We start from the raw sequence: 25,643 nt of genomic DNA, 5'->3' as shown, positions 1-25,643 counted from the left end.
TCAACTTAAAAACTCAAAATACAACTGTAAGATTAACTAAAAACATACTTATTAGTTTAACATTCATTCAGGAAATTACTTTAAAAAATATTTTAACACTTTTTTGACATTCATTGTATCAAACGTAAACCTACCGGAAATATTTAGCATAAATGAAGGACTTATTATTTTGTTTACACGTAAAAAGCTTTTTAGGGACCTGTATGATGTAAATTAAGTTTATACCTACATTAAAAATGCATCCTCTTAAATAAAAGTTGTCATTTGTATAACATAATTTTCATCTATTTTTTTTACTCTATTTTGGACAAATGTATGTATGTATAAATGAATCGAAAATAGAAAATCTTATTTTTGTGTAATTATTTTAACTCTGAACCGGTAACACTGGTTGTGTTTTGACAGACTGACTGACAGTTGAGTTTGGGTTTTCGGCGGGATGTGTGTTGAGTAGGTATTTTCATTAGAATCACACATTATTTTGTAATAATATCAAGCTTCAAAATGACTTACAACTGCACACACAGGTTTCTCCTCAGATCCTTAGCTAGTCGGGGAGTTATGTCGTATGCCGAAACTGAGCAGGTACTGGCGTCCTTTGCCGGCGGTGGTAAGTTTGCACAATTATTATTGTGTTCGTATTATTTACAGAACTCTTTAATTATTGATCTGGCAAATAAATGATTTGTATTATTAGTAGTGTTATATTTAGTCATACTAATTAAGCAAATTGTTTCTTCTTAAGTTGGAGCTTAATGTGAAACCTATTTTATTTTTCTGTGATTCCAGAAAACGAGAACTCACAACTAGAAGTCTCAGCCTTGATACATGAAATTAATGACCAAATAAGACCCTTTCAACAAAACATCAAAATAACCAATGATGAACTGACAAATGAAAAAGTCATCATATTCCTCTCATTGGGCTATGATGATGCTACAAAAGCACATAATGTGTTCTCTCCTAACGAATTGGAGTTCTTCAGATTGCTCATTGAGAGTATTATGACAACGGAGGCCAGACAGATAACTGGAATACATGCACTCAATATAGTTGGTCAAATGAAGGGGACACTTACGAAAACCGATGCCCAGGTACATAATATTTTTTGTTATTATTGTCTTTCTTTAATTAATTGCTGTACTTACAATTGTCATTTACCTATGTAGCTCATAGTCATAATTTCTAATCATAAGAACAGTACATAGACAGATACACTTAAAAGTAGGTTCTAATGAAAGTTTTTCAGTATCACAAAAAATAAAGGCTATTTCTTAACTGAACATGTAAAAAATCACGCATACACCGTGTTTAAAAACTAATTCTGCTTTATGTTTGACTTACCACACTGGATATACTTCAGAAACGTCTCAACATCTGGTGTCAAATGCGGTATCTAGACAAAGACGGCGATAACTACGCTCTAGGAGTAAGAGCTATCCATGAGTTTGAAGGCTACCTGAGACAAAACATGCCTGACACAATTGAGGAGTGTTGTCTGTGCAAGCAAATTGTTTTCAGAGTAAGTACAAAACTTTACAAGTAACATTTCAACGAACAAAGCATACTGGTTTATTTTCCATCTGGGCACCCTCTGGCCTTTTGTCTTAAATTTATGTAACGGGTGAGAATCCTCAGCCTTCCTATTTGTCCGGCGACGTAGATGATGCCATCTGAGGCAAACCTACAGTAAGTCACATCCAAAAAAGAAAAAAGATAATGTTATACCCAATAAATTCACTTGGAGTTATAATGATTTTTAAGTTTTATAGCATTCATTTGAATAACTCTTAAAGGCCTGTGTCACTACTTGCTGATACCCATCTGCTAAGGTTTTACGTATCTTATCAGTACTAAGAAAGGCATACATTTACAGGGCTACAACTGCCCAGCATGTGCGAAGGCAGTCCACACACTGTGCCTCAACCGGTACTTGGAGAAAGTGCAGAAGTGGCCATGCTGCAAGGAAGACTTCAATGCTTCGCAAATTGAGAGGCTTCAGAGTGAAGAGTAAGTATCAAGATAATTTGTTACTACAGTAAGCACTTTAACCAGCCTGTTTAAGGATTCTGATAAGACTGGAGGAAGCGAAAACTGTGTGTCTGAATCAAAGTAAATGTAATACCACGCTTTCTGCCTACCTGAGCGCCTTGACAGCGCAGTTATAACTCTAATATTATTTGGTGAGGTTGGTCATCGACCCACTATTATAGCCCACACAAGAAATACACTTGAGTAACTAATTCAAAATTACCACTCATAAGTCATGTTCTTATTCTAATAATTACTATTATAATAAATACAGAACATATTAGAAATCATTTATTCACTTAGGATAGTTAGGTACAGAGTCACAAAATGGTATAAGTCAGTGTCACAGAATCTCTATCCTGCTAATTACTATTAACATGCAAATATTAAAAGTTCGAGAATTCCCTTATACTATAAAAAACTATTAGTAATAAGCCATTCGCGTAATTTGCAAGTCGTCAGTTTAGTACTCATATGACTATATTGCCAGTGAAAATTAAGTAGATAAACCATCCACTGTGTACTTATATTAGGCAGCTTTATATTGACCTTGAAGATCATCTACTATGTAGATATCGAAAGTATACATGGTATCGAAGTGTGACGATAGTATATCTAAATGAGCTATTGATAGGCAAGACTAAAAACGAGCATTCATTCATAATAAGGAGTTATAATTTGAAATATTATTTGAATATTTCAGCCCCACTGACACAAGTGACACAGACATTACACAAAGTGAGAATCAACAGACAACAGAGATGGGAAACACATCAAGCGGAAAGTAAAACTAAATGGTTGATATATTTATAAGGGGAACATTTATGCTTTGGCACATTTAAAATTGTTTTTGCACAAAAAGAATGACTGCTTCGCACTTTCCATACAACTGCATTTTTTATTTTGTTTTAATGTGAATGATTTGTGTCTTAAACCTCGTTTTGGCTAATATTTCTGCTTTCAATTCATCCATTGACTAATCCATCACTAAGATTTTATATCCTTGTTATATTTAAGGGTTATTTTTTTATTTTTAAAGGGCTGCTACTGTAGTCACTTTCCCAAACAAATATTTTAGTATGTTTTCATCATACCTTTTCTGTGTATTACATGATCTCATGAAGTAGCATGGAAAACGCTGCACCGACAAGAGCGTGGCTCTTAAATTGATGATGACATGATCTCCACATATCTTTTACTCAGCTTATTTTGAGATTAAAATCTTTCTAGTGTCAGGATTGAAGCACATGCATTTTTATAGTCTCTGCTTACCCCGGTGGGAAATAGGCGTTTTACATATTTCTTTCTAGACTGCAAACAGTATTGATCTTAAATGACTTTTCCTTGTCTTGTGTGCATGGGTATGCTCTGGGTCATAAATCTTTTTTTGTACGTAAACCTTTACAACTGTGTTCGCCTTCATTATTCCAAAGTACATTTGAAGCTTCCACCACTTATTTTTTTATTATTGACAGGTAGGTTAGTCCAAACAACCGTTACGAATCGCACCCGGTGGCAAAGTGCTCATTACGCTGACGGCGTTCCAGTTTATTTATATTTAGCCGTTATTTCTCCCTAATTCCAGGCTAACACAGAGCCAGTTGCAACTACCGTCGCCGACGCCCGACAACGCGGTCGTCGAGCCAACAATCGGTCTAGAAGATTCTGAAGAGATGGAGGCGACACAAGAAGTTATACCGGAGGTGTCGCAGCGACTCCCGAGGAAGAGGAAGCGCCTACCTTAGTGGTACCTATTTTGTATTTCATTCCACGGAGCAGTAAGAAAGAAGAGTAGGTAACAGGTGGGTTAAAATGGCCACATCGAAGCAAGAAAGCAATATTGCTATTTGACATTTGTTTGCATTGCGCACTTACTTTTATGTGCGCAAATGTCAAAATGTAATATTGCTTTCTTAGATGAATTACTTCGATGTGGCCATTTTAACCCTCTAGTTCTATTCGCCAAGGAAAATTTGGCGACATGGTTACTTACCAATAGGTGAGATTTTGCCTAAAGGCGAATCTCTAGTAAAAAATATGATAATTTACCATGGCAATATAAATGAGGCAAGTCCAGCCCCTTATTAAGCCTGATTGTTCGGAACGGAGATACATTCATTCGCCTCTTTTTTCTTATTGCTCCCTGATTTCAATTTATAAGTAGAGTAGGTAGATTTCGCTAAGTTGTAGATGCGATTTGGCTACGCGTAGAAATTGTTTTGAAATGACTTATGTATGTGACATAATATCAATTTTGTTTCTATTAGTTTGAACACTCATTTTTGCGGGGTCAAAGAGATATCCATTCTTCTGGATGACAAAATAAATCTTTTTGTATTCCAAAACTATCATTCAGTGCATTTCAAAATGTTTCTGGTAACAGGTATAAGATTTAAGTTTGTAACAGTAACGATTTTCTATTGCATTTTGTTGTTGCATTTGTAAGCTAGGCCTTTGTTGATTGTGATAAATGATAGCGCAGGAGATTAAGAAATAAACACATTATTTTATGCAGTATGCTAGTTTATTTCGAACTAAAATTAATTCTAACAATGCTGCCAATTCTGGCAGAAATAAACTTAATTTTAATTTAGTTTGCGCGTTCCAAAACTAGCTCTATCTCTTTCTTGTACTTATTGTTAGTCAAGGACAGCACTATTTTTAAAACGGTCTAACTAAACTAAATTAAAATTATTTTTTGTTCGGCAAAATCAGCACTAGTTATGACACTAAATAAACTAATTATGCCTTAGGTAAATTGAATGTTCGATACTGCCTTCATATTTTTGAAGGAAGTTTAAATTCACCCTTTCTGAGGTGGACAGAGTCGAACGAAAATTAAGCCCGAGAAATTATACCTTACACAAAAGTCTTAATAGTAATGTTTCAGATAGCCATGTAAACATTAGACACTTTTTGATGAACAACTTTAGCTGATTTTGGATAGAAATCAAGTAGGTACTTCCATTGGTCCAGCTTTAAGTAGACTATGTCGACTACTGTTCGCGCTCGGAACGAGAAATGATGCGCCACTCCTATGAACAAACCCTGAAACAAGGTTTGTTTTGGTGTATAGTGTCTGATTGTTTCGAAGTAATCTTTTTCTCTGGCTTACACTTTCACATCTGGACATATCTATCTTACTTATTTGGGTTGATTTCAGTACAGCCATATTATTTTATTTTAAGTTGTCATTTTATTTTCCGCCGTAAACGAAAGGGAGTAATCGACAGACATACAATTTATGGAACACACGTCAATTTTAGACAGAAATTTAAACAACCCTCTAAAAGTTTTACATTGGCCAATAACCCGACCGAATTAAGTTGACATCATACATCAACGGGTTGCATATCAGCGTGATGCTGATTTGAATTGCCCAGGTTAGTCATTGATTCACTCATTCATTTTAAAATTAACAGCTGTCAATTGTCCCTCCCTTTCCTTTGTCAATGACAGGTATAATCAGAGCCTGCCTAACATCATACTTACTACTTGTTCCTACTTGGGTTGGGGACTTTGTGTAGACACAATAACGAAGGTTTTTCTTTACCTGAGCAATCCCGAAACAGTCTTCTGGACCCAAAATATCATAAACAGATTCAGTCAAATTGGGATGGACGGTTAGTACTTCAACCTGAAATGAATATTTTATTACCCGACTGCGCCGAATCAAAAAGTTTTGTTTCAACCTAACTTCTATACCACCTGTCAGAGTTTAATAAATGAGGCGAGAGAAAAATACAGCGTGATTTTTCCGTGGTTTTAGTGTTTAAACTTATATTTTTTACCCACGACGGAACGGAGCAGGTATATGCGTTTAGGGTGAGAGATGTTTGTGTGTGCGTTTGTGTAAAGAAATGTTATTAATTATCTTCTAAACTAATAATCCGATTTTGATGCGGTTTTCAATAACGGGTTTGTGTTTGATGAGTTCATGTTATTAGACAGGTGTCATGTCTGTAACTCACTAGGGGGCGCCACAATATTAGAGTTTAGAGTCAATATTATTCGAAACGCCTCTTCAATTTATAATAGCAATTTATTTGCAATAGTTTTTATTAGTTAATTGTTTCTGACAGGCGTTTTTTTTTTCGGTTCCATTGATTACACGTAATTACGTCGAACACGGTGCTGTTTCATTGCTACCTAAATCCCTTAAAAATCAGTAAAAAGGCATATCAGGCATATTCATGGTCCTTCGAGCCAGATTTCAGAGAAGATCACAATCAATAAATTGTAGATAATACGAAGTGATTGGCGAAGATTAAAGAAAAATCAAGATCGACTATAAGTGGCACGTGGATTGTGTGGTCAAGTGAATCAAATTCATCCAATTAATCCTCATTTAATTCATAAACTTGAACCCATCACTCAATAATCAGGTAGTATTAAGTAAACAGCCTCTGTGGTCTAGTGGTTAGAGCGTTAGGCTCACGATCTGGTGGTCCGGGTTCGATTCCCGATGGGGACATTGTCGAAATCACTTTGTGAGACTATCCTTTGTTTGGTAAGGACTTTTCAGGCTTGAATCACCTGATTGTCCGAAAAAGTAAGATGATTCCGTGCTTCGGAGGGCACGTTAAGCCGTTGGTCCCGGCTATTAGCCGTAAAAATACCTCCACCAACCCGCAGTGGAGCAGCGTGGTGGAGTATGCTCCATACCCCCTCCGGTTGATTGAGGGGAGGCCTGTGCCCAGCAGTGGGACGTATATAGGCAGTTTATGTATGTTATGTATTAAGTAAAGCAAAGTGTTGTTAATAACGGTTAGTATAATTTTAATTACATTTATTACCCACGACGGAACGGAGCAGGTATATGCGTTTAGGGTGAGAGATGTTTGTGTGTGCGTTTGTGCAAAGTAATGTTACCACCTATCTTTTAAACTAATGATCCGATTTTGAGGCGGTTTTCAATAACGGGATTGTGTTTGATGAGTTCATGTTCTTAGACAGGTGTCATGGCTGTAACTCACTAGGGGGTGCCACAATATTAGTGCAAAACAATGTTGCAATATAATCAAAACGAAATGTCCGATTAAAATAAATTCTGTTTTCGGCAATGTGTACGTGGTAGCTTATTGCATGTTCCCAAATAATATAAAAATTACGTCTTTCTAGAGGGTGCTACAATATTAGTGAAAAATAGTATTGCAATAATATTAAAACGAATTGTCCAATTTCAATGCGGTTTTCAGCAATGGGTTCGTAGTTGAATGGTGCATGGTCTTAGATAAGTCTTATGATATTAACTCACTAGGAGGCGCTGCTATATTAGTGTGAAACGTTTATATTGCAATATTATTAAAATTAAAACGTATTGTCTGATTTCAATGCGGATTTCAGGAATGAGTTCGTGGGTGATTGGTGCATGTTCTCAGATGAGTGTTATAGAGGTAACTTTAAACAGAAAGCAACTGTATAATATATAATAAGGGACTTAATATTATGTGGTAGGATGAATCACACTTATTGTTTTGCGAGATCTTACCTACACATTATATAGATTATAATTCGTATATGCTCTCTAAAAAGTCTGAAATAAAATTAAGCAAAATTAAAAATTTTGGAAAAACCCACGACGGTAAAAATATCATCGAAAAAGAATAAAATAACTCAAAACCCCCGACTTAACCCAATTATTATGTAACGAAATATTATATTAGACTTAAAAATACTTTCTAAAAAAGAGTTGATATCTCGAGACATCGGTAATAGATATACTTAAGTACCTAAACAATGAATATGGATGTTTACAGTTTTTTCCTAACGTGTCTGTTTCTCGAAGATATACTTAAATGTAGCGATAATAATTTTACCATAATACATAACCGAGGAATATCCGTCGGGGGCTGCCATTAACCCAGCTAAAGTTTTTCTAGTGACGTGAATACAATTATTGAAGAATTGTAGATGTTTAACGACGACATAAAATACACTTATGAGTATGATTAAATTTCTGTTGAAATTTCATATAGAAAAGGCAGCCCCCGACGGATATTCCTCGGTTATGTATTATGGTAAAATTATTATCGCTACATTTAAGTATATCTTCGAGAAACAGACACGTTAGGAAAAAACTGTAAACATCCATATTCATTGTTTAGGTACTTAAGTATATCTATTACCGATGTCTCGAGATATCAACTCTTTTTTAGAAAGTATTTTTAAGTCTAATATAATATTTCGTTACATAATAATTGGGTTAAGTCGGGGGTTTTGAGTTATTTTATTCTTTTTCGATGATATTTTTACCGTCGTGGGTTTTTCCAAAATTTTTAATTTTGCTTAATTTTATATAACAAAACAATTTAACTATCGATGACAAAGATTTAAAGTTCTGCTTTCTTTCTGAGTTTCAAACATTTTGTCGTTTTACGACATGCCCGGTATGAGCAGCTGAACTCTACTCCCAGTCTAGCGTAGATAAATCAACCACCCAATAACCCCTTAGTGCCTTACCTCCCCTCGGTGTATAAAATAGATGCTCTGATCAGAATCCCCGCATTGTACGATGTAGTTCCCTGGGAAGAACACGCAGTGACGCAACCACATCGCTAGCATTCGTTTGAAGTCGTCTTCAGTCTTACTGAAGATGACTGATTCGCGTATATGAGATCCATACACCGCTTCCATTATTTCACACCGAAACCGGTACGGTAGACTGTAGACTAATTCTGGCATCTGTTGAATTGATGACGGATATGCTTAGTTGATCGGCATCTAAGATAGGTACTGCTTGTTTTTCTTTCTTAGAGAATAAAGTTAACAGCACCCGACAAACGGTTTACCAGTGAGAAGCCTATTTGATTAATTCAGGTTATTGTTTCATTCACTCATACATACACAGCCTATGTACGTCCCACTGCTGGGCACAGGCCTCCTCTCAATTATCCGGAGGGATAAGAAAGTGATAGGTATAACTTAAAATAAATTTAGTACTACTACCCATAATATTATGTACATTCTCCCACTGCTTTCTCACCTGCTTTCCCTGCTGCCTGTTCCACAGTTCCCGGACATAGTCCCACATCTTGTTCATCTGATGGTCACTAAGATCCATGTCCCTAAGTCCGTCTCTAAGCTCATTGATACTATAGTCATAGGCAATGAGTGACGATGAGTGCGCCGTAATCATGGCTGACATTTCCGATATTAGAAGACCTGAAAAAACGGGTTTCTAAGTCCTTTTTAGACCTTGAAGTTTCATTCTTTTTCAAAAATCTGGGGGGGTTAAAAAAGGCCACATTAAAGCAATTCATCTAAAAAGCAATATTGCTATTTGACATTTTATATCCGTTGTACTTTTACTTTTATATCCGATTTTTTAGATGAATTACTTCAATGATCGTCTTTTTAGGCTTAACTCAAGTTAGTTTATTGTTAAGCTTACCAGTACAAAACTTAATAACAATACTGATGATAATGGTTTCAATAACTTCAAAATCGTTCTGAGCTGATACATCTCCCATTCCAGTAATGGTTATCAAGTTGATCACATACCACAGAGAAGCTATGTAAAGGGAAAAGAACTGGCCCTGCAAGAAGAAAATTACACAATTCCAAAGCATTTGTTAAAATTACAAATGTATCTACTGTAATTTTAATATTATAAACTACAATGATGTTAAGTGCCTCTAAAATTCCAAATGCACATGATTTCAGTCCCATTTCGTATTATAATTTATGCCTATTTTCCAAACGCGCTCTGCGTTCTCACAGAACCACAGCTGAACAGAAAAATCACAAGTTCAGGAATCGCCCAATCACAACGAGAGAGATAGCGATTTGTTTGTGTCGCTTTCTCGCTCACTCAATGATTGATCGAATCTGCACACCTCCGCTCCGCCTTACTTCGCTCGCACCCAAAATCATATTATTATTTTTACCTCCTCATATTTGGGCTTCAAATGTAATTCGTCTTTAGTCATCCAGTTGTTTGTAGTGCAATGCTTCGGTGTTAGACAAGACAGCTTGAAGAATAGGCAAGCGGTCACATGGGACAGTATTGACGCCCAAATTATTATTGTTCTGTTAAACGTGTAGAATGCGTTAGGGTTTACTTTAAATTAATTAATGTTGAGAGAGTTGTAGAAGAAACATAAACATTATGAAATTATTCCAAAGAAATATAGTTCAAGCAACCTAATATTCATAAAACATAGATAGACAAACAAATTATGTAATAATAAAATATATTGAGTTTAACTTTCTAATAGGTAGTAAAAAGGCTACAAGATGTTTCCTTCTAACTATGGCTCCACCCAAATTACTTATAATCGCTATCAATAATATTAAATAATACAATCATATATCATGTATTCTGTGATTATCTATACATCGAATATCGCGCTATGTAATCCTTCAATCGAATGCAACCAATCATTTCCAACTACCATTATTACGCAAGCAATAAGCTCCTGCTTACTAACGTCAATTTAACGAACAAATTCGCCGAGCCAATGTTTATTTTTCTGTGAGTTTGATAAGTGAATAAGTAAGATATTCTGAATATCTGCGGCGTGCGCAAGTAGCAGAATAGGGCTAGACTAATGTCTGGAGGTAAACGTATGAGGAGGGAGAAGTAGCACACTGGCAGGTTGGCTAGCAAGTCACGTCTCCGTAGGTACACTTTTGAGAAATACCTGTGAGAATAAAATGGTTATTTACACAAAGACATACTTCAAAGGCCAGATCAGATTCAAGTGCACAAGTGGCTCGCGGTGATATTTAGGTACTAGCGTAGAATAAAGAAGAATACTACGTATAGAAGGGTAAATCTCCGTCCCGCACCAATTCGTATCGGGCGTGGATCTCACCCCCTCTGGGTCTTACATTAAGCCGCTTAGGAGCAAGGGGGAAAACGCGTCTTCTGTCTCGCTCGCACTTACGCGTTAGACAGTACGGTCAAGAGCATTAATATGTATACACTTTGGTACCATGTCACATTAACTTTTTTGACAAATTGAACTGTAAGTCTCACTAAATATCAAATATGTTATTGCGACAGAGTCCTAAAGTGGGTACATTATATTGCTCATGACTGTACACGGTAAGTAAGGATGAGATTTGTGTATGGTACTAGTCATAGAGCAACACGGACCTCTTGGGTGCAAGTTAAGAGAGAATGCTCCTATATAAGATGGTGCATTAGTTCAAATATTTTACACCTCTTAACAATAATGTGACATTACTTACCTACATTTGAAACTAAATGATAATAATTATTAGTACCCTTCGTAACAGAAAGTTACAAATTAAAAAAAAATTGAGAATAAAAGTTAAAATGAAAATGAAATTTCAAAATAAATTACTTACATTTTTCTCACTTTCTGGGGATTCAGTACGTAGTCGCCGTAACGATTCATGTATCCCGTGTGGAAGTCCAGGAACAGTTTATAGAAGAAAATTACGTCCATCACTATACAAATGTAGAAATAGTATGGGACAGATAGAAACGCTAGCTGATAAACTAGAATCATGAATTCTGCATACGCTAAGAAAATGATAAAGTATTCTGAAAATTAATTACGTTTTTTAAGGATTGGTCGCAGGTGGTGTAGTAAATTTTACAATTGTTCGTAGTGATATTTAAAGTACTTTACCCATAAATGTCACCCATTTGCTGTCAGATATGACACTGCTGCGAAACCACCTGTAAAGTACAAGATAATAATGTACACAATAAAATATGTTTTCCTACTATAGTCAAGAATAATGAGCGATATTCCTTCAATAAATAATTAGTATTCCACCTCTGCTCCGTAGCAATTCGGTACCGATCTAGTTTTCACATTATTCAATCTTCACACTATTTCAGAGAGAGACGTGTTCAGTTATGAAGCAAGTGTATAAAAAGGGTGCAAGATAATAAAATTATAATTACTTGTGTGGCAATATTATTAGCCATACTGACGAGGCATAATCCGCATGTGTCATTGACATCTGAGATTTGGAGCAATGGGAACCCGAGACGATACTTTTTTCTATCTAGAAACATAATTAAAGTTAATTATAAAAATAGTTTTAGCAAGAGCAGACAAGATGAAAGTTTGTGGAGCTTTTACACACAAGATAAATTTATTAGGTTGCAACATGCAAACATAATAATATACACATATACTCGCGCCTATTTCCCACCGGGATGAGCAATTACTATTGTATTCCACTTGCTTCGATCCTGAATTCGCTTTCTCCACACTCATCAAACGTTTCATACTAGCACCCCGCGCCGGTTCGTAGTACTGGACCTTTTTTTAAGGGTATGCCCAATTTGGTCAATACACGTCCTTCTAGGTCTTCCTCTCTATTAAGATGCAAGTTAACGGCTAATTTAAATAAGTACACTATCAGCGTTACAAACAGTCATATAGATCGACAAGAATCTTGTGGCGCTTCAATGTCATTTTCAGGAGGACTGATGTGCACCATCTCCATACATTAACCATTTATAACAACTGTCATAAATGTCGTTTTCATAAGACTTGGCGTCAGTTACGATTATGTCCACGCGCCAAAACATCCTTGTCGCTCTGTAATCTACTAAGGTAGCTCCACTGTCGGTTGTAGAACTTTTTGTCTTCACTTTCTCGGATTGATGTTCATTCATGTTCATGTACTTATTATAATTATTTATTATCATTACATCTTGAGACAGATCCCCATCTCTTTCTTCTTCTTCTTCTTCGGCCTCGTCTTCGTATGTCGAAGGATGTGTTTCCGGCTGTAGGTTATTAATATTGACTAGTTAAGAGAGAAACAAGAAACATTTATTGAGAAGCTGTGTAGGTACATACATGCAGGTGTCAAACATTATAAAATTGTCTCAACAGCATGTCCATGTCGGACGTACAATATTACAAATAATATCAGTATTGAGCATCAAGGAATTAAGTAAGTACCTAATAATTAGTCATATTATAAACATTTGTCAATTTTAAATATCATTGTTGTTGAAAATATTCATTCAAGTCATAAAATTCCATATCAACTAGCCAATTTTTTAGACGTTTTTTAAATGTCTTACCCTCTAACAATTGAGAATGTTGACAGTTTTCGTTTATTGATAAAAAGAATAGGTAGTTACTACTATTTTTGTTCATTAATATGAGAGTTAACATGTAATTAATTTGCATTAATTAGCTTCAAGGGCAGAATGGTAACAAAGTGGAGGCAGAAGTACAAACAAACCCTACACATATTTTAACAACATACTCGTAATGTGTAGGGTTTGTTTGTTTATCTATTTGTTTGCAAATCGGAAAAAAGAGTATCTAGTCCATAGAACAGTACGTAAAATATTTTTAATAGAATGAGATTAAATTTGTAGTTGGTGTGAATTAGGGGTCTTACCAATAACTTCAGATGGTGAGATCAGCGGACCCCTTATAAAAGCTAGTGAGTTGATGAGTTTACATTTTCCTATAAATTGTAAACTACACTGACTTACCACGTGACTTACAACTTCGTCAATCATAATCGTAGGCAGCACATAGTCTTTGGCCGTTGAATCAACAGAGTATTTAACCTTTCTATAAACAGTAGGGTAACTCTGTAAAAATAATATAAGATAACAATAAGAATTCTTCAAAAAAAATAATAGGTACTATGTCTTATTTTAGCATAATTATAAATCCGCATAATATTAAATTACATACACCTAGTTCAGACGCGTATTAATTTTAATGCGCATTATTGATTCTCAAAACATTATACTGGTGCCTATTACGGCTTATTTATACTAAACCTAATTTTAGTTTGACCTCATAAAACAGTGCCGTCCTTTACTTACAATAAGTGTAAGAAAGAGTTGGAGCTAGTTTTAGTCCTGTCAAATTAAGTTAAAATTAAGTTGGTAGCCCTAATCGGTACCATTATAAACTTATGATGGTGTTCTATACTAGAAGAAGCTAAATAGAAGAAATATAACCCATTTCTTCTGGATTATATTTGGAGATCCTAATCTAAATTAGTATAGTCATTATGCGACTTACAATAGAAGGTATAGTAAAGAAGGTAAAGTTCGTTTTACCTTCATTAGTGCATAAAACTCGGCGCCGCGTATTTTCAGCAGATCAATGTTTCTAGATGCGACTATATTAGACATAGTCCGAAATTTGTACGCGCCTCTGATGTTCCCGAAGATTCCGCCAGGGCCCATGCACGCTTCCACCTCATTTATGTCGCTTATGACGTCCACCTTAGAAATAGTAATGAAAATAGACTACAGCATTTTTTTCAGTCAGAAATGGAAACAGTTTCAATCAAAATTGCTATTCTTTGTATAGGATTTAATCTAAAGGTACCCAAAATTAAGCCATAATTGATTTTCATTAAAAGAATATTACCTTTTTTTAGAGAATTTGCATGGCACACCTTTATCCTAGTCGAATCGTTCTTACCTTTCCTCTATATATGATGAACATGACGTTCATAACTTCATTAGCCCTCATTACCATGTAGCCTTTCTGGAAATATTGTTCTTTCAGCTTTTTAGCAAAAGCTCTAAAGAAAGAGTTTTCCACGTTTTCGAACAACGGTATTTCGCGTAGCGTTTTTTCGTACATATACAACACGGCGTCTTCGTTCAAATTTGCATGCAGTTTACCCAGTATTTTTTGATGCTGCAAGAAAATATAAATAAGGTAGTTTTGTCGAATATTGTTCAGTCTTCTACAGTACACAGTTTTTTTTGTAATAACCACGTATCGCTTGCCGTGCAGCTGCCCCACCTTGGCTGATGTGCTCATGCTTGATCTCTACTCCAGTACTTAGTTGAATTTAAGTACTACTTACTCTAGATATTTATTTTTTGTCCCATCCTAAACCTAAATTACCCCGTCGTATATCAAAACCTGACTCATTTTACCCGAGCAGTATCGTGTGGATAATCAATGTAGGTACACTCATCAGTATGGGTAGGTAATCTAACATAATTAAAACACATAATACCGGGTTCTTACCGCGTTATTATCAGGGATATGAGACTCCCGATATTTCAACTCTGTTGCAAGTGCCATGATCATGGGACGACTGATGAAATTGGAGTGGAGTAGGTAGATCCATAATATTTATATTCTATTTTTTTTTTATTTATAGCTACTAAGTACTAACCGACCACCCTCCGGTTCTTTTCCATTGATATTTCCAATATTCGATTATAGATTTCTTCAGACCCAACGGCACTTGCTCTCTGTTCATAAATAGTTCCAAATGCCTCAAGTTTTCTAAGAATCTTGTCACCACTTGGTCAGCCATAGCCTTGAGTGATGCTATTCTCGCATATACATATCTGAAACGTAATAAATGGGTTATGTAACAGGGTTTTTCAAGGAAGCGTATAACCTTAAGCTTCTTATATAAATACGACTGCTGGCCACGGGCCTCCCCACAATGAACCGGAGGGAGTATGGAGTATACACTAACGCTGCTCTATTGCGCGTTGGTGGAGGAAAGAAGTGTATTTTTTTTTCTCTACCCTATCGTCCCTCTGCTGAGCAAAGGCCTCCCCTTCTCTTCCACAGTTCCTTTTTTTCCACTGAAGTTTTTCATTGAACTTTTAGCATTATCAGGTAGGTACCTTATACTCTGATTAGTATTGCTGTTTCTGTTTAACAAAGACTTTGAATCCCGTTTCTTATTGATATGCTAGAACTTTGAGTGTATAGTGTACTATAGTTAAATACTTTCTATTAATATTTACACATACATATCACGCCTATTTCTCACCGGGGTAAGCAGAGACTATAGAATTCCATTTGCTTCAATCCTGACACACTTCATTTGCTTCCTTCACATTCATCAATCGTTTCATACACGCACGTCGGTTCAGAGTAGGTCGTACTAAACCGTATCGGATCGTATTAATTTATCTGGAGTGTAAACGAAGCAAACTCTTAAGACTCTAACTCAGTCGTTAACTCAACATAGCATCATGTTGGAATGTACTTTATATTCCACTTGCACCTGATAGTGAGATGTAGATAAATTGTTTTACATTAGCTTACCCAAAGAATAATACTCCATGCAACAAAATCAAAATTGACAATATCATGTGCCAAGTATCTTGAGCTGTTATGTCTCCAAACCCTGCCCCACTGAAGCTGGTAGCGGCCCAGTAGTAAGCCAACAGGTACACCTTAGTCGGTGTCAAATGATTCCCTTTTATGATCTGAGATTCGTCAATCCAGGAACCTGAGTGGAAGATTTATAAAAGCGATGGCGACTGCAAAATTTTGTCTGATTCAACAGATGACGATAAATGTTTTGTCAGTTAATCCAGAATTTATTTGGCACATAGTGTTGCTATCAAACACTTATCCACTAGATAAACTATCGACCAGTTTATTGCAGAGTGGTAAGATAGGCCTTTAAACTTTTAATAAATTCTAGTTTATACTATTTGCGATTTAGCATGGTACGTGTGCCAATAGACTGAAATGTAGAGTAAAGCTCCCGCGGCACGGGTTTCGTGGGGTTTGTAATGCGTCATGCGTGTCGTTCGTGCTAGCTAGTGCGAAAGAGGCATACCAATAAAATGGTTTATTTATATAGCAGTCATACGCTGGTGTGTAGAACGCAAAAAGTATAACCTACAATCTTACCAAGCTGACAAATCATGCTCCCATCAGGATGGAATACCGCGGGTCTGTAAGGTTTTCTTAACGACAACATTGACACTTTATGTTTAAAATCATCTTCATCGACGCCTATAACGTATCTGCATGAGAACGTTATCAGTATACAGGTATATAGGTTTAGGAAGAACAAAGTCAACATTAGAAATTGAACAACGCTCATCAAGTAAGCCTGAAAAAGGTAATTAACACAAATTATCTTCGTGGTATAAAACTGCAGTTCTCAAATCAAATGTCACAAAAACATGATGTTAGTGACACCGTACCGAATACTAAGGGGATGATTTAGCTCATGTTAATATCAAGTGGAATTTTCCATCACAAAAGTATGGCATTGAATTTTGCGACCGAAAAATCCACTTCATAAACTCAGAGTATTGAGCGGAATCATGCCCCTCAGTATTCGGTACGGTGCCCCTAACATTCTGTTTAACATTATATTAGCGAATAGATTTTCCAATCGAAAGAGGGACGTGTTAAACGTTTCTAAATATCACGTTTGTTAACAAAATGTTCATAACTACGGGACCATGAAGAAGTAACCCAAAATTACCCTTTTCAGAGCAGCAATAGATTCAGCCCAGAACGCAGAATATAACTTGTATATTTGCATAATGTTGACCATTCGTATGATACAGTGGTACATATGTGGGTTGAACTCGTGGTCTTCCGGTGTGTGGCCTTCGTTGTGTTTCGGTACGAACAACTTCCACAAGGCATACCAAGGGAAACATGTCAGCAGGTCTAATGTGAACGTTCGCTGCAAGTAAATTATTATAAAGATAAAACGAGGTTTGAAAATATGGTACAATTTTGTGCCTTTATGAATTAGCAGTTAATAATCTTCAAAATTATAGGCACTAAGGGTGAAAAGGTCAGTTACCAACCAAAAAGGATCTTCAACCTAACTGACCAATCCTTTCAAAAAATGATTAACTATCTATTAGGGCGATATGCTGCTAATGTATCACTGTACAGTTCATCATATCTATCTTTGAACGAATATCGACTGCGGGTTGTCTTATGGATGACTTGTGACTCTGTCCACCCCGCTAGGGATATAGGACTATAATGCATGTATTACAATTGTAATGCGCACTACTTACTTTCAAATAGTTCTTAGCAGTTAAATACGGATGGTAGATAAGTTGATTTTTTGATCCATAATATGCAATGTGTAGTTTTAAGTATAAGTCTACATAGCACACTGTTTCTAAGAACATTACTGTTTCATTAAACATTGTGAACATAGGAGCCATGGATACGACTATCTGTAAATAAGTAATACAGGGTGGTAGGTATGTAGTATATGTGAATATTAACCGCCAAACAAGCGGTGAACGTGTGTTAAAATATGTCACAGCTAAGTAAGTCGATTGAACTTTGCTTGACTGTGAAATACTTATTTTATTTACCCAAGGTCACCGTTTGGTCTTCTCTTCTTGTACCGTTTGTGTATTTCTTTATTATTAAGACGGTAGAAAGAGAGAAAAGAAGGACTTTTGCTTATAAACAATTTTTCCATCCTCAGAGTAAGTTGTTTTCTGTACTTGTATGGCTACCTGTACGTTCTTGTACGGGGTGTAAGTGCCATCGTAACGAAAACTACTGTTGCTTGTAGCTTTGCCCTCATCCCACACAATAGACCAAAGGAGAATAACACATAATGTACAATCAGACGGTAAGCAGCATGATTGAAAAACAACAATATAACATAAGCCCACGAGTATATTTTAGATTGGGATAGTTAGATGTACATAAATCGCACGATGAACTAAGTACCAGCGTCTCACGGAGCTTTATGTTAGAGCAACCCAAGATTGAATAATGATATTAAATATCATTGTTACTTATCTGTATCTTACCGGTATAATGAGGCACAGTAAAAACGCGACAGTTAATCTAAAAAAGGCCCAGGCCTTCAGGAATATTCCGTTTGGAGTGATTGCGATTGGCATGAGAAAGTAAGGCGCAATGTTGTTCAAAATATGGAATTGTTTGTAAGACTTCCAATAGCTTTGTTTTTTCTTCTCATAATCATTTAAAACATTTATGAATGAATCTGCAATAATACAGCGATGTAAAAAATCTTGGTAAAGATCCGTATTATCAAAGATTTAGGTGCTTTAATTTGCCTTTCGGCTTTCTTTTCAGCATTATCATTGGCGACAAAAAACCGGATGATTTTATGTTAATATCAAAATTCTCTTACCATTTAAAAAATCTTGTAGAATGTTAGTAATTTTCATTACGCTTTGCGTTTTTGCCATTTGATTATAGTGTTTCAAAAACTCGCCAGATGTTTGGGTATCGGCTTGTATCGTCATTTCATCTAGTTCATCATACGATAGAAGGTTCACGTGCTCTCTCATGTCAGGAAACAAACTTAGTGCCGAGGTGTAAGCAGCGTAGCTTACGCTTATCAACTAGGAAACACATGGAAATATATTTTAGATTTTTACTTAAGTGCGCCGTTTGTATTTCATGTTTTCATTTCCAAAACAGTACCATATTCGCTTCTTGCTTTATACTTACTTTACAGTGTGTCAAAGTAATCATAGTGCTAACAGCAGGAACGCCATAAAGCAGGACGAGCAAACCCATATGATTTCCAGGCCCTATAATTCTTTCTTTATTTTTCTCTTTTAATTCATCATTAGTTACTAAACAGTATCCACTTTCAATAATATACAACTCTCGAGAAACCGTGCCTCCGTAATAGACTATTTCTCCTGGAGGTAATATTATGTCCCTTGCCGCTGAAAGAAAAAACAGCGGAACATTAATCTTTCATTTATATTTTACGATATTATGTCACATAATAAATGGAATGCTAAGATTTTTTTAAACTATTATCAGCGAAATACCTAAGTACTCTGCTTTTCTTTTTTCTTTTCACATTCTTAGTTTGAATTGTAGTTCTGCCCACCTTATACAGATGGTTTACTTACATTCTGTAAGAGTATGAATGTACGCTTTGTTCTTGACTTGAAAGAATTTTATTGACGTCAAAGCTTTAAATCTAGCTTGATGTAGCACCTTCTTTCGCAGCTCTGTTGGCACTATTGTTTTTTCCAACCAGTTGTCACCAGTTAACTCGACACCCTGAAATGATTCCTTTTTATAAAACGAAGGCAGTTCGGCTCTTGATCTGGATGTCTGAGATCAGGTGGGGATATTGTCAAAAATCATTTTGTTAGACTGTCCCATGTTTGTTTGATGCAATTGTAATAAGTACCACTGTTTTTTTACATTCATACCGCATTGTAAATACCCTAAGGGCACATTGCGCAGCAACGAGATTTGTTAAGTACATCGGTTAAAGTTTACCGAATTATACTGCCACTGCAATTCGTAAAAAGCCATTATTCGGTTCTTTATTGCCGGATGCATATTATTTTCCATCATGAATTTGTCAATCGTTATTATTACTTCCAAAAACGCAGTTTTTGTCCTGTGTATCAAAAAGTTCTTACTTAGTATTTTACCTTAACTTATCAAACTTATTTTTTCAAATGAACTCATTCAGTTACGATTTTAAATAAACTTTCACTGGTCAGTTCATCGATATTTTAGATATCCCGTTTTAGACGTCTAACACAATATCTAGTTATATTGTTGATCGAAGCCTCTTTAAAATATGTATAGGTATTTCAGAAATAATACATGAGGCACCTACCTCGCCCAATGCGTGACAATCGCAGAGAATTCCGAGATACAATATCCGATCAGTAGGACTCCGTATAGACTGAGGAACGCCACAAAGGCCATGTCAAATTTGTCTCCAGGTGCGAAGTCACCATAGCCAGCCGATAATAATATTGTCGTGGCAAAGTATACCGATGACAGAAGAGGATAATCCACTCTAAAAATGTAGGTGCAGTTAATGATAATTTCCTAATCTGTCCTCTTGAAATAAACACCTGTGCAAACAATAGTGTAAGTACTACTATTATTTTCCTAATAAACTAAATAGAATCAGAATCATTTATTCAACGTAATTATCATGGATAAACTTGTTGAAGGTGAATGTAACATTTTGAATTTACGTCATTTCGCAAGGTGTTATGGCTGAGGAGAAGAAATGACAAGAAACTGCAACAGCAACACATCTTTTAAATCAATATAATTTAGAATATTTTTGCAGAGTTGCAGTTTGTCTTATCTCTTAAATGTATTCTCAGTGTATTCTATAATATACTTTGAAAACCTCTTCAGCAATATACAAATGTCTCACTTGCTTATAAATTTATGTGAATGCTCATTCAAATTCAATGCCTTTGTAAACCAGGAATCTTCGGCGCATCGTTTTACAAAGCATGCTTCCATGTACAAAATTACTCCACACCAGTAACATAACAAGAAAATATATATACAATATTTAGTAACCTGGAAGTTATCAAATTAATTATTCTTTATCATGTAGTGTGTACCTTCACACCTATGTTATGTAAGTGCTCTGTATATATCTATGTTATATACCACACTCATGAACAGACAATAAACGACCGTCTTAGAAGTGACACATCTTTTCTCCACAACTCCTGCGTCTCACAGTGCAATAATCAAATAAAAGGATTACAATGTCTAATCTAAGTTCTTACCTTCACCATGAGGGAATTCAATAATAACCTTCTTTCCAAGTTATCCAAAAAGTTTGAGAGTCTCCAAATCAAACACAGTTTAACGCCTTTGCACACGTAGAACAAATGATCTCGATGCATGTCACGATATAAGGCAGTCGAGTGGATCGTTATTATGTGCTCAAATGGTATTATTGCTATCATATCCAGGTAAAATCCTAGAGTATTCATTCTATAATTCACTATTTGCCAAAACTCGTTTATATACTTTTTCTTCGTTTTTATAGCGGTTACACATGTTATTGTCAAATTAAATATCAAAGAAACGGTTACAACAACTTGTGATGAGAAGAAAAATCCACCGGGAATATACCTCGCGATGCCAATGAAGTAAGGGTAAAATAGACAAATATAAAAGACCACAAAGAGCATGTACAGTTCCCAGTACTTTACTAAGCGGCATTTGTGTTCTAATATCCACGGAAATTTGGGCGTTATACACGTGAACGGAATTGTTCGTTTCTTTGTATGTTCAGATATAATGTACAAATCTAAGCAATGTTCATCAAGCATATCTTCGTTTGTTACTGTATCTACGTCCGTTTTTCCTGAAAAATTGTTACTTTTGTTAAACAGGCATATGAATTGCAGGTATGCATTATAATGTTCACCTTAGATTCAATAAGGGTTAAGAGCCTCTGAGGTGTACCTACACTCACATACCGACTTCGCCAGTGTGGTTTACATAGCCCTAACTATCGCTGCTTTGAGAAAAGCGAATGTATTCTGGGTAGTCTCTTAAGAGAAGTAACCTCATTTCGCTAGTCACACAGCGTATGCTAATAAATAGTAATCTGTAACAAGACAAAAACACTAACCCTGAATAAAGCGTAGTTTGTCTTTCAAGCATTTGATTCTGCTTTTCCTCTTATCTTTAGAAACATAAATGTTCAAATTAAGGCTTTTAGTTCCGCTGTCTTTTTTTCTATTGTGAGCTCTTGCAATCCTGGCATCAATTTCTTTGCGAATTTTGGTTTCTACCTCTGGATATGTAATCATTAGTTTAATGAATTCAGTTTTCTCTAGAACTTGACATTCTACATACGTTGCAGCTTTCACAGTACATCGTGCTGTAAAATATTTACGCAATGTGAAAATGTAGTAGTATTTATATTGTATGAGGCATGAAATTACTTTCTTTCATCCACCTGCAACTTATCACCGAATTTAGCGTAATGTTGAATCAGTTCACCTACCTGGTATATTATAAATTAGGGAAATTTCCCCGAAGCAAGTTCCCTTACAAAACGAAATCATGGGACTTTCATCATCTTGGTCTGATAGTAGTTCTACAACGCCATTAGTGACGCAAATCTGGAAAATATATAATTACAATGAGTTTTTCTTATAATATTATTTAATATACATTTAATATACATAAAGGAAACATTGTTTCTTATGACAACCCTAACGCAAAGTTGTCTGTACAAATATCAATAATGTAAACATGAACTTACCATAATGGTCTTGTTTTGATTATGCTCGTAAACAACATCGCCCGGTAAATAAAATTGATGAGTCATTGCTAGTGACAGTCTTCTGAGGAATGCTTCTGGCAACTTTCTGAAGACTAAAGAGCTGTATAGAGGCACGGCATTCAAATCGTAGCATATTTCCATTTGTAACGGACTCGGCAGCAATTTCATTAATTTTGGTTTGAAAACTCCCGATTTTTGATACCATAGATCTTCATAATATCTGAAAGGAAATCATGTTTCATTTCCATTGATCGCGACTACCAAACATATGAAATGAATGGCGTTACCTTATGATCCGTCTTGTTGTTTCTTTATCCATACGAATCAGTCGTAAATGATTCCTTATTTTATTTAGCTGTCTTACATATTTTGAACGTCTTGTAGTCATTGTTATAAACTGCGAAGTCAATGAGCCGACGAACACAATCGTCGTTAGTGTGAATCCAAGTACTATTGACAAAGTGGCTATCATTCTTTCGGTTGTGGTCATTGGGTACAGGTCACCTAGTGCATTGGTCGTTAGGAACGTAACTGACCAATACGCACATACGAAATACCAATCGGATGTTGTCTCAGTTGGTAAATATACTGCCGAAATGGACCACGAATCGCGAATCTTGTGTAAATCGAAAGTTCTGGACGAAAATAGATACCAAATGCAAGTCCATGTGTGAGCAGATAATACGAATAGTACCAGATATTGTCCTAGAAACGTAATCCATTGATTACTCCCAGCTTGTAAGGATTTACCGTAAAAGTATTCTAGTATTCTGTAGATCCGTAGTAGTGCCACTATTGGGGCAATTGCATAGAAATCGAAAACGGAAACATTTTTTGGAAATGATATTAGGTAAAGGAAGCAGAACGGAATCGCGAGTATAACATCAAATATTACTTTAAAGGTGTCAGCCTCCATTAAATTTAGAGTCTTTCTCCATTTCTTAGATAATTTTAAACCAACAACTACGCATACGTCAAAAGTGAAGACAAAATTTAAAGATATAAGGACCACGATCATCCAAAGTGGCCTTGCGTGTTGTTCGAAGAATGTGTAGAGACATGTGTCTAGAAAGTATGCTATAAACAATGTCATCATGATGAATAATTTCCAGGCTGTATTTGAGTACATGAGGAGGAAATATCGCAGTCTACTGTGGGTGAATTCCGGTGGAGCTTCCTGAAGAATAGCATAACGCCTGTGTCGCTTGCCAATGTCTACGGAGTATATCAAATTTTGGAGTGCGGTTGGGGTAATTCGACTTAATCGATGATTAATATTAACATTACTACCCGCTTTGTCTTTGAGTTTATTAAGCGAAGCCATCGATTTTCTTTTCTGGAATTCTATAAACACAAGATATACATTTAGTCAGTATGAGTACTAATTTAAATACCTAAGTACCAAGTTGTTTTATATAATTACGCTTTGCTTACCCATTGTTTTAGTAAAAAAATATCAATGAGAAAGTACTGATAAATACTGTGCACAGAGACATAGTTACTTGTAAAGATTAGAAATTTTATGGCTCGAGATCACAAATCCAGTGGGCTTATTTTTTCGATCTGTAATCTAGCCTGTTGAGTTTTGATCATACCTAGTTAGAATCTTAGATAGGCTTGAGATATTCAATTTTATAGAATTGCGATAAGTATGTGATAGCTATGGTAGCAATGGGTATGTCGTTGATGTCATCACCATTAAAGCAGTTTTAGACAGTTTTGTGCAAAACGGTCGCGGTGGTGACGCAATGTTTTCCACGGTTCGCCGCGACGTAGGCAGAGCCGGACGTCGAAGCAAGATGTGCGCACGGCACGCCAACCTACATACATGAACATAAAATGTTGCGAAGACGTTACTGGCTTCATTGTCTTTCAAACTATAATGTACAATTTTATTACATTAATTGTTATTCTAGGCAAGCTATAAAGTTTGTCACCTCGTTACATTGTATTATTGTACCTATAAGAGGTCGATGTTCTGTCTGTAGACAAGTTTCCTTAAAACTACAACGTTTTGTTTGCGATTTTCTCACGTTTTTAGTTTGTCTTTCTCTTTCCAAGTCAAGAAAATATCTAAACAGTGGGTGAAATAGGGATCGACGCAACTTCAAATTGCAAAAAAGTTACCGTATAGATAAATAGTAGGTAATTTTCTGCTTTTTAATAAATGTTAAGCGAGAAGTGGCGGCGGCATTAGTATGTTTCCTTCTTCGTATATCCAAGTTCCATAGTGCCTAGATAATTAGGATTGGAACTAGCTACCAAAGGCGGAGTGGCCGCATAATCACAAGGCTTTTATGGTAGTCCGACCCGTGTATCGGTGAAAAATGTTGTCATAAAACGATTTTAAATACCTCCAGTGTTTCGCAGTGGGTATTTATCTGCATTTGAGGCGCTCTAAGCTACCTTGTTAGCTTTTTCTACGGTAATTGTAATTAGTAATTTATAGTCGCTTTACTTTGTTGACATTTTCGTCATAATTAGGTACTGTAATGAGTTTATTTATGTTGCTAGAAAATTGGGCCTGCTTTTTTCTGTTGCTTATTGAAGCAACAGAAAAAAGCAGCAAGCAAGGTACATAACTATAATTGTATAGTTATGTACCTACCTGCTGAGGTATTCTATCGATACCCTATATAAATTCGTAACTTAGTAGATAGATAAATACACGTACCTATTTTTAAATAAGTGTATAAATTATGTAGTTAAAAAAATATTATTAGTAATTCAAAACCTTTATACGCCATATTTTGTGCGTAATTACATCTATCGATGAATCATGAAATAACATTATTTACATTCATGTCGAAACATGTCTTGAGATGATATCAATTCAAATATATATTTAGCATCTT

General features: G+C 35.7%; 2 protein-coding genes across 5 annotated transcripts; one reads left to right on the top strand and one right to left on the bottom strand.

Annotated features, from left to right (window-relative positions):
* Positions 1–406: 406 nt before the first annotated feature.
* LOC126370480 (non-structural maintenance of chromosomes element 1 homolog) lies at positions 407–4,546 on the top strand. 4 transcript variants are annotated; one of them, XM_050015357.1, is made up of 7 exons: positions 407–450; positions 528–610; positions 790–1,094; positions 1,364–1,522; positions 1,877–2,010; positions 2,735–2,815; positions 3,617–4,546. In XM_050015357.1, the coding sequence occupies exons 1-7, from the start codon at positions 440–442 to the stop codon at positions 3,774–3,776; spliced, it is 933 nt and encodes a 310-aa protein (XP_049871314.1). In that variant the 5' UTR covers positions 407–439; the 3' UTR covers positions 3,777–4,546. The 4 variants fall into 4 exon arrangements, with proteins under 4 accessions (XP_049871314.1, XP_049871313.1, XP_049871316.1 ...); XM_050015356.1 differs by having other exon boundaries at positions 418–610; XM_050015359.1 differs by having other exon boundaries at positions 418–610; positions 2,735–2,828; positions 3,617–3,754.
* A 69-nt stretch (positions 4,547–4,615) lies between these two features.
* LOC126370383 (uncharacterized) lies at positions 4,616–24,226 on the bottom strand. Its single transcript, XM_050015221.1, has 32 exons — positions 24,223–24,226; positions 23,076–24,132; positions 22,768–23,008; positions 22,507–22,624; positions 22,129–22,380; positions 21,272–21,858; positions 20,905–21,056; positions 20,347–20,532; positions 19,998–20,121; positions 19,619–19,772; positions 19,203–19,426; positions 18,880–19,093; positions 18,533–18,729; positions 17,774–17,938; positions 17,221–17,427; positions 16,635–16,839; positions 16,038–16,224; positions 15,145–15,322; positions 14,433–14,654; positions 14,063–14,230; positions 13,481–13,582; positions 12,677–12,754; positions 11,918–12,021; positions 11,637–11,686; positions 11,350–11,548; positions 10,464–10,676; positions 9,921–10,062; positions 9,425–9,569; positions 9,017–9,195; positions 8,494–8,715; positions 5,585–5,668; positions 4,616–5,079 (listed from the first exon to the last, which is right to left on the bottom strand). The coding sequence occupies exons 1-32, from the start codon at positions 24,224–24,226 to the stop codon at positions 4,918–4,920; spliced, it is 6,522 nt and encodes a 2,173-aa protein (XP_049871178.1). The 3' UTR covers positions 4,616–4,917.
* Positions 24,227–25,643: the final 1,417 nt, after the last annotated feature.

The sequence above is a fragment of the Pectinophora gossypiella genome, chromosome 10 (assembly GCF_024362695.1).
Source record: "Pectinophora gossypiella chromosome 10, ilPecGoss1.1, whole genome shotgun sequence".
Lineage (NCBI taxonomy): Eukaryota > Metazoa > Arthropoda > Insecta > Lepidoptera > Gelechiidae > Pectinophora > Pectinophora gossypiella.
This window is presented reverse-complemented; position numbering and strand designations above follow the sequence as displayed.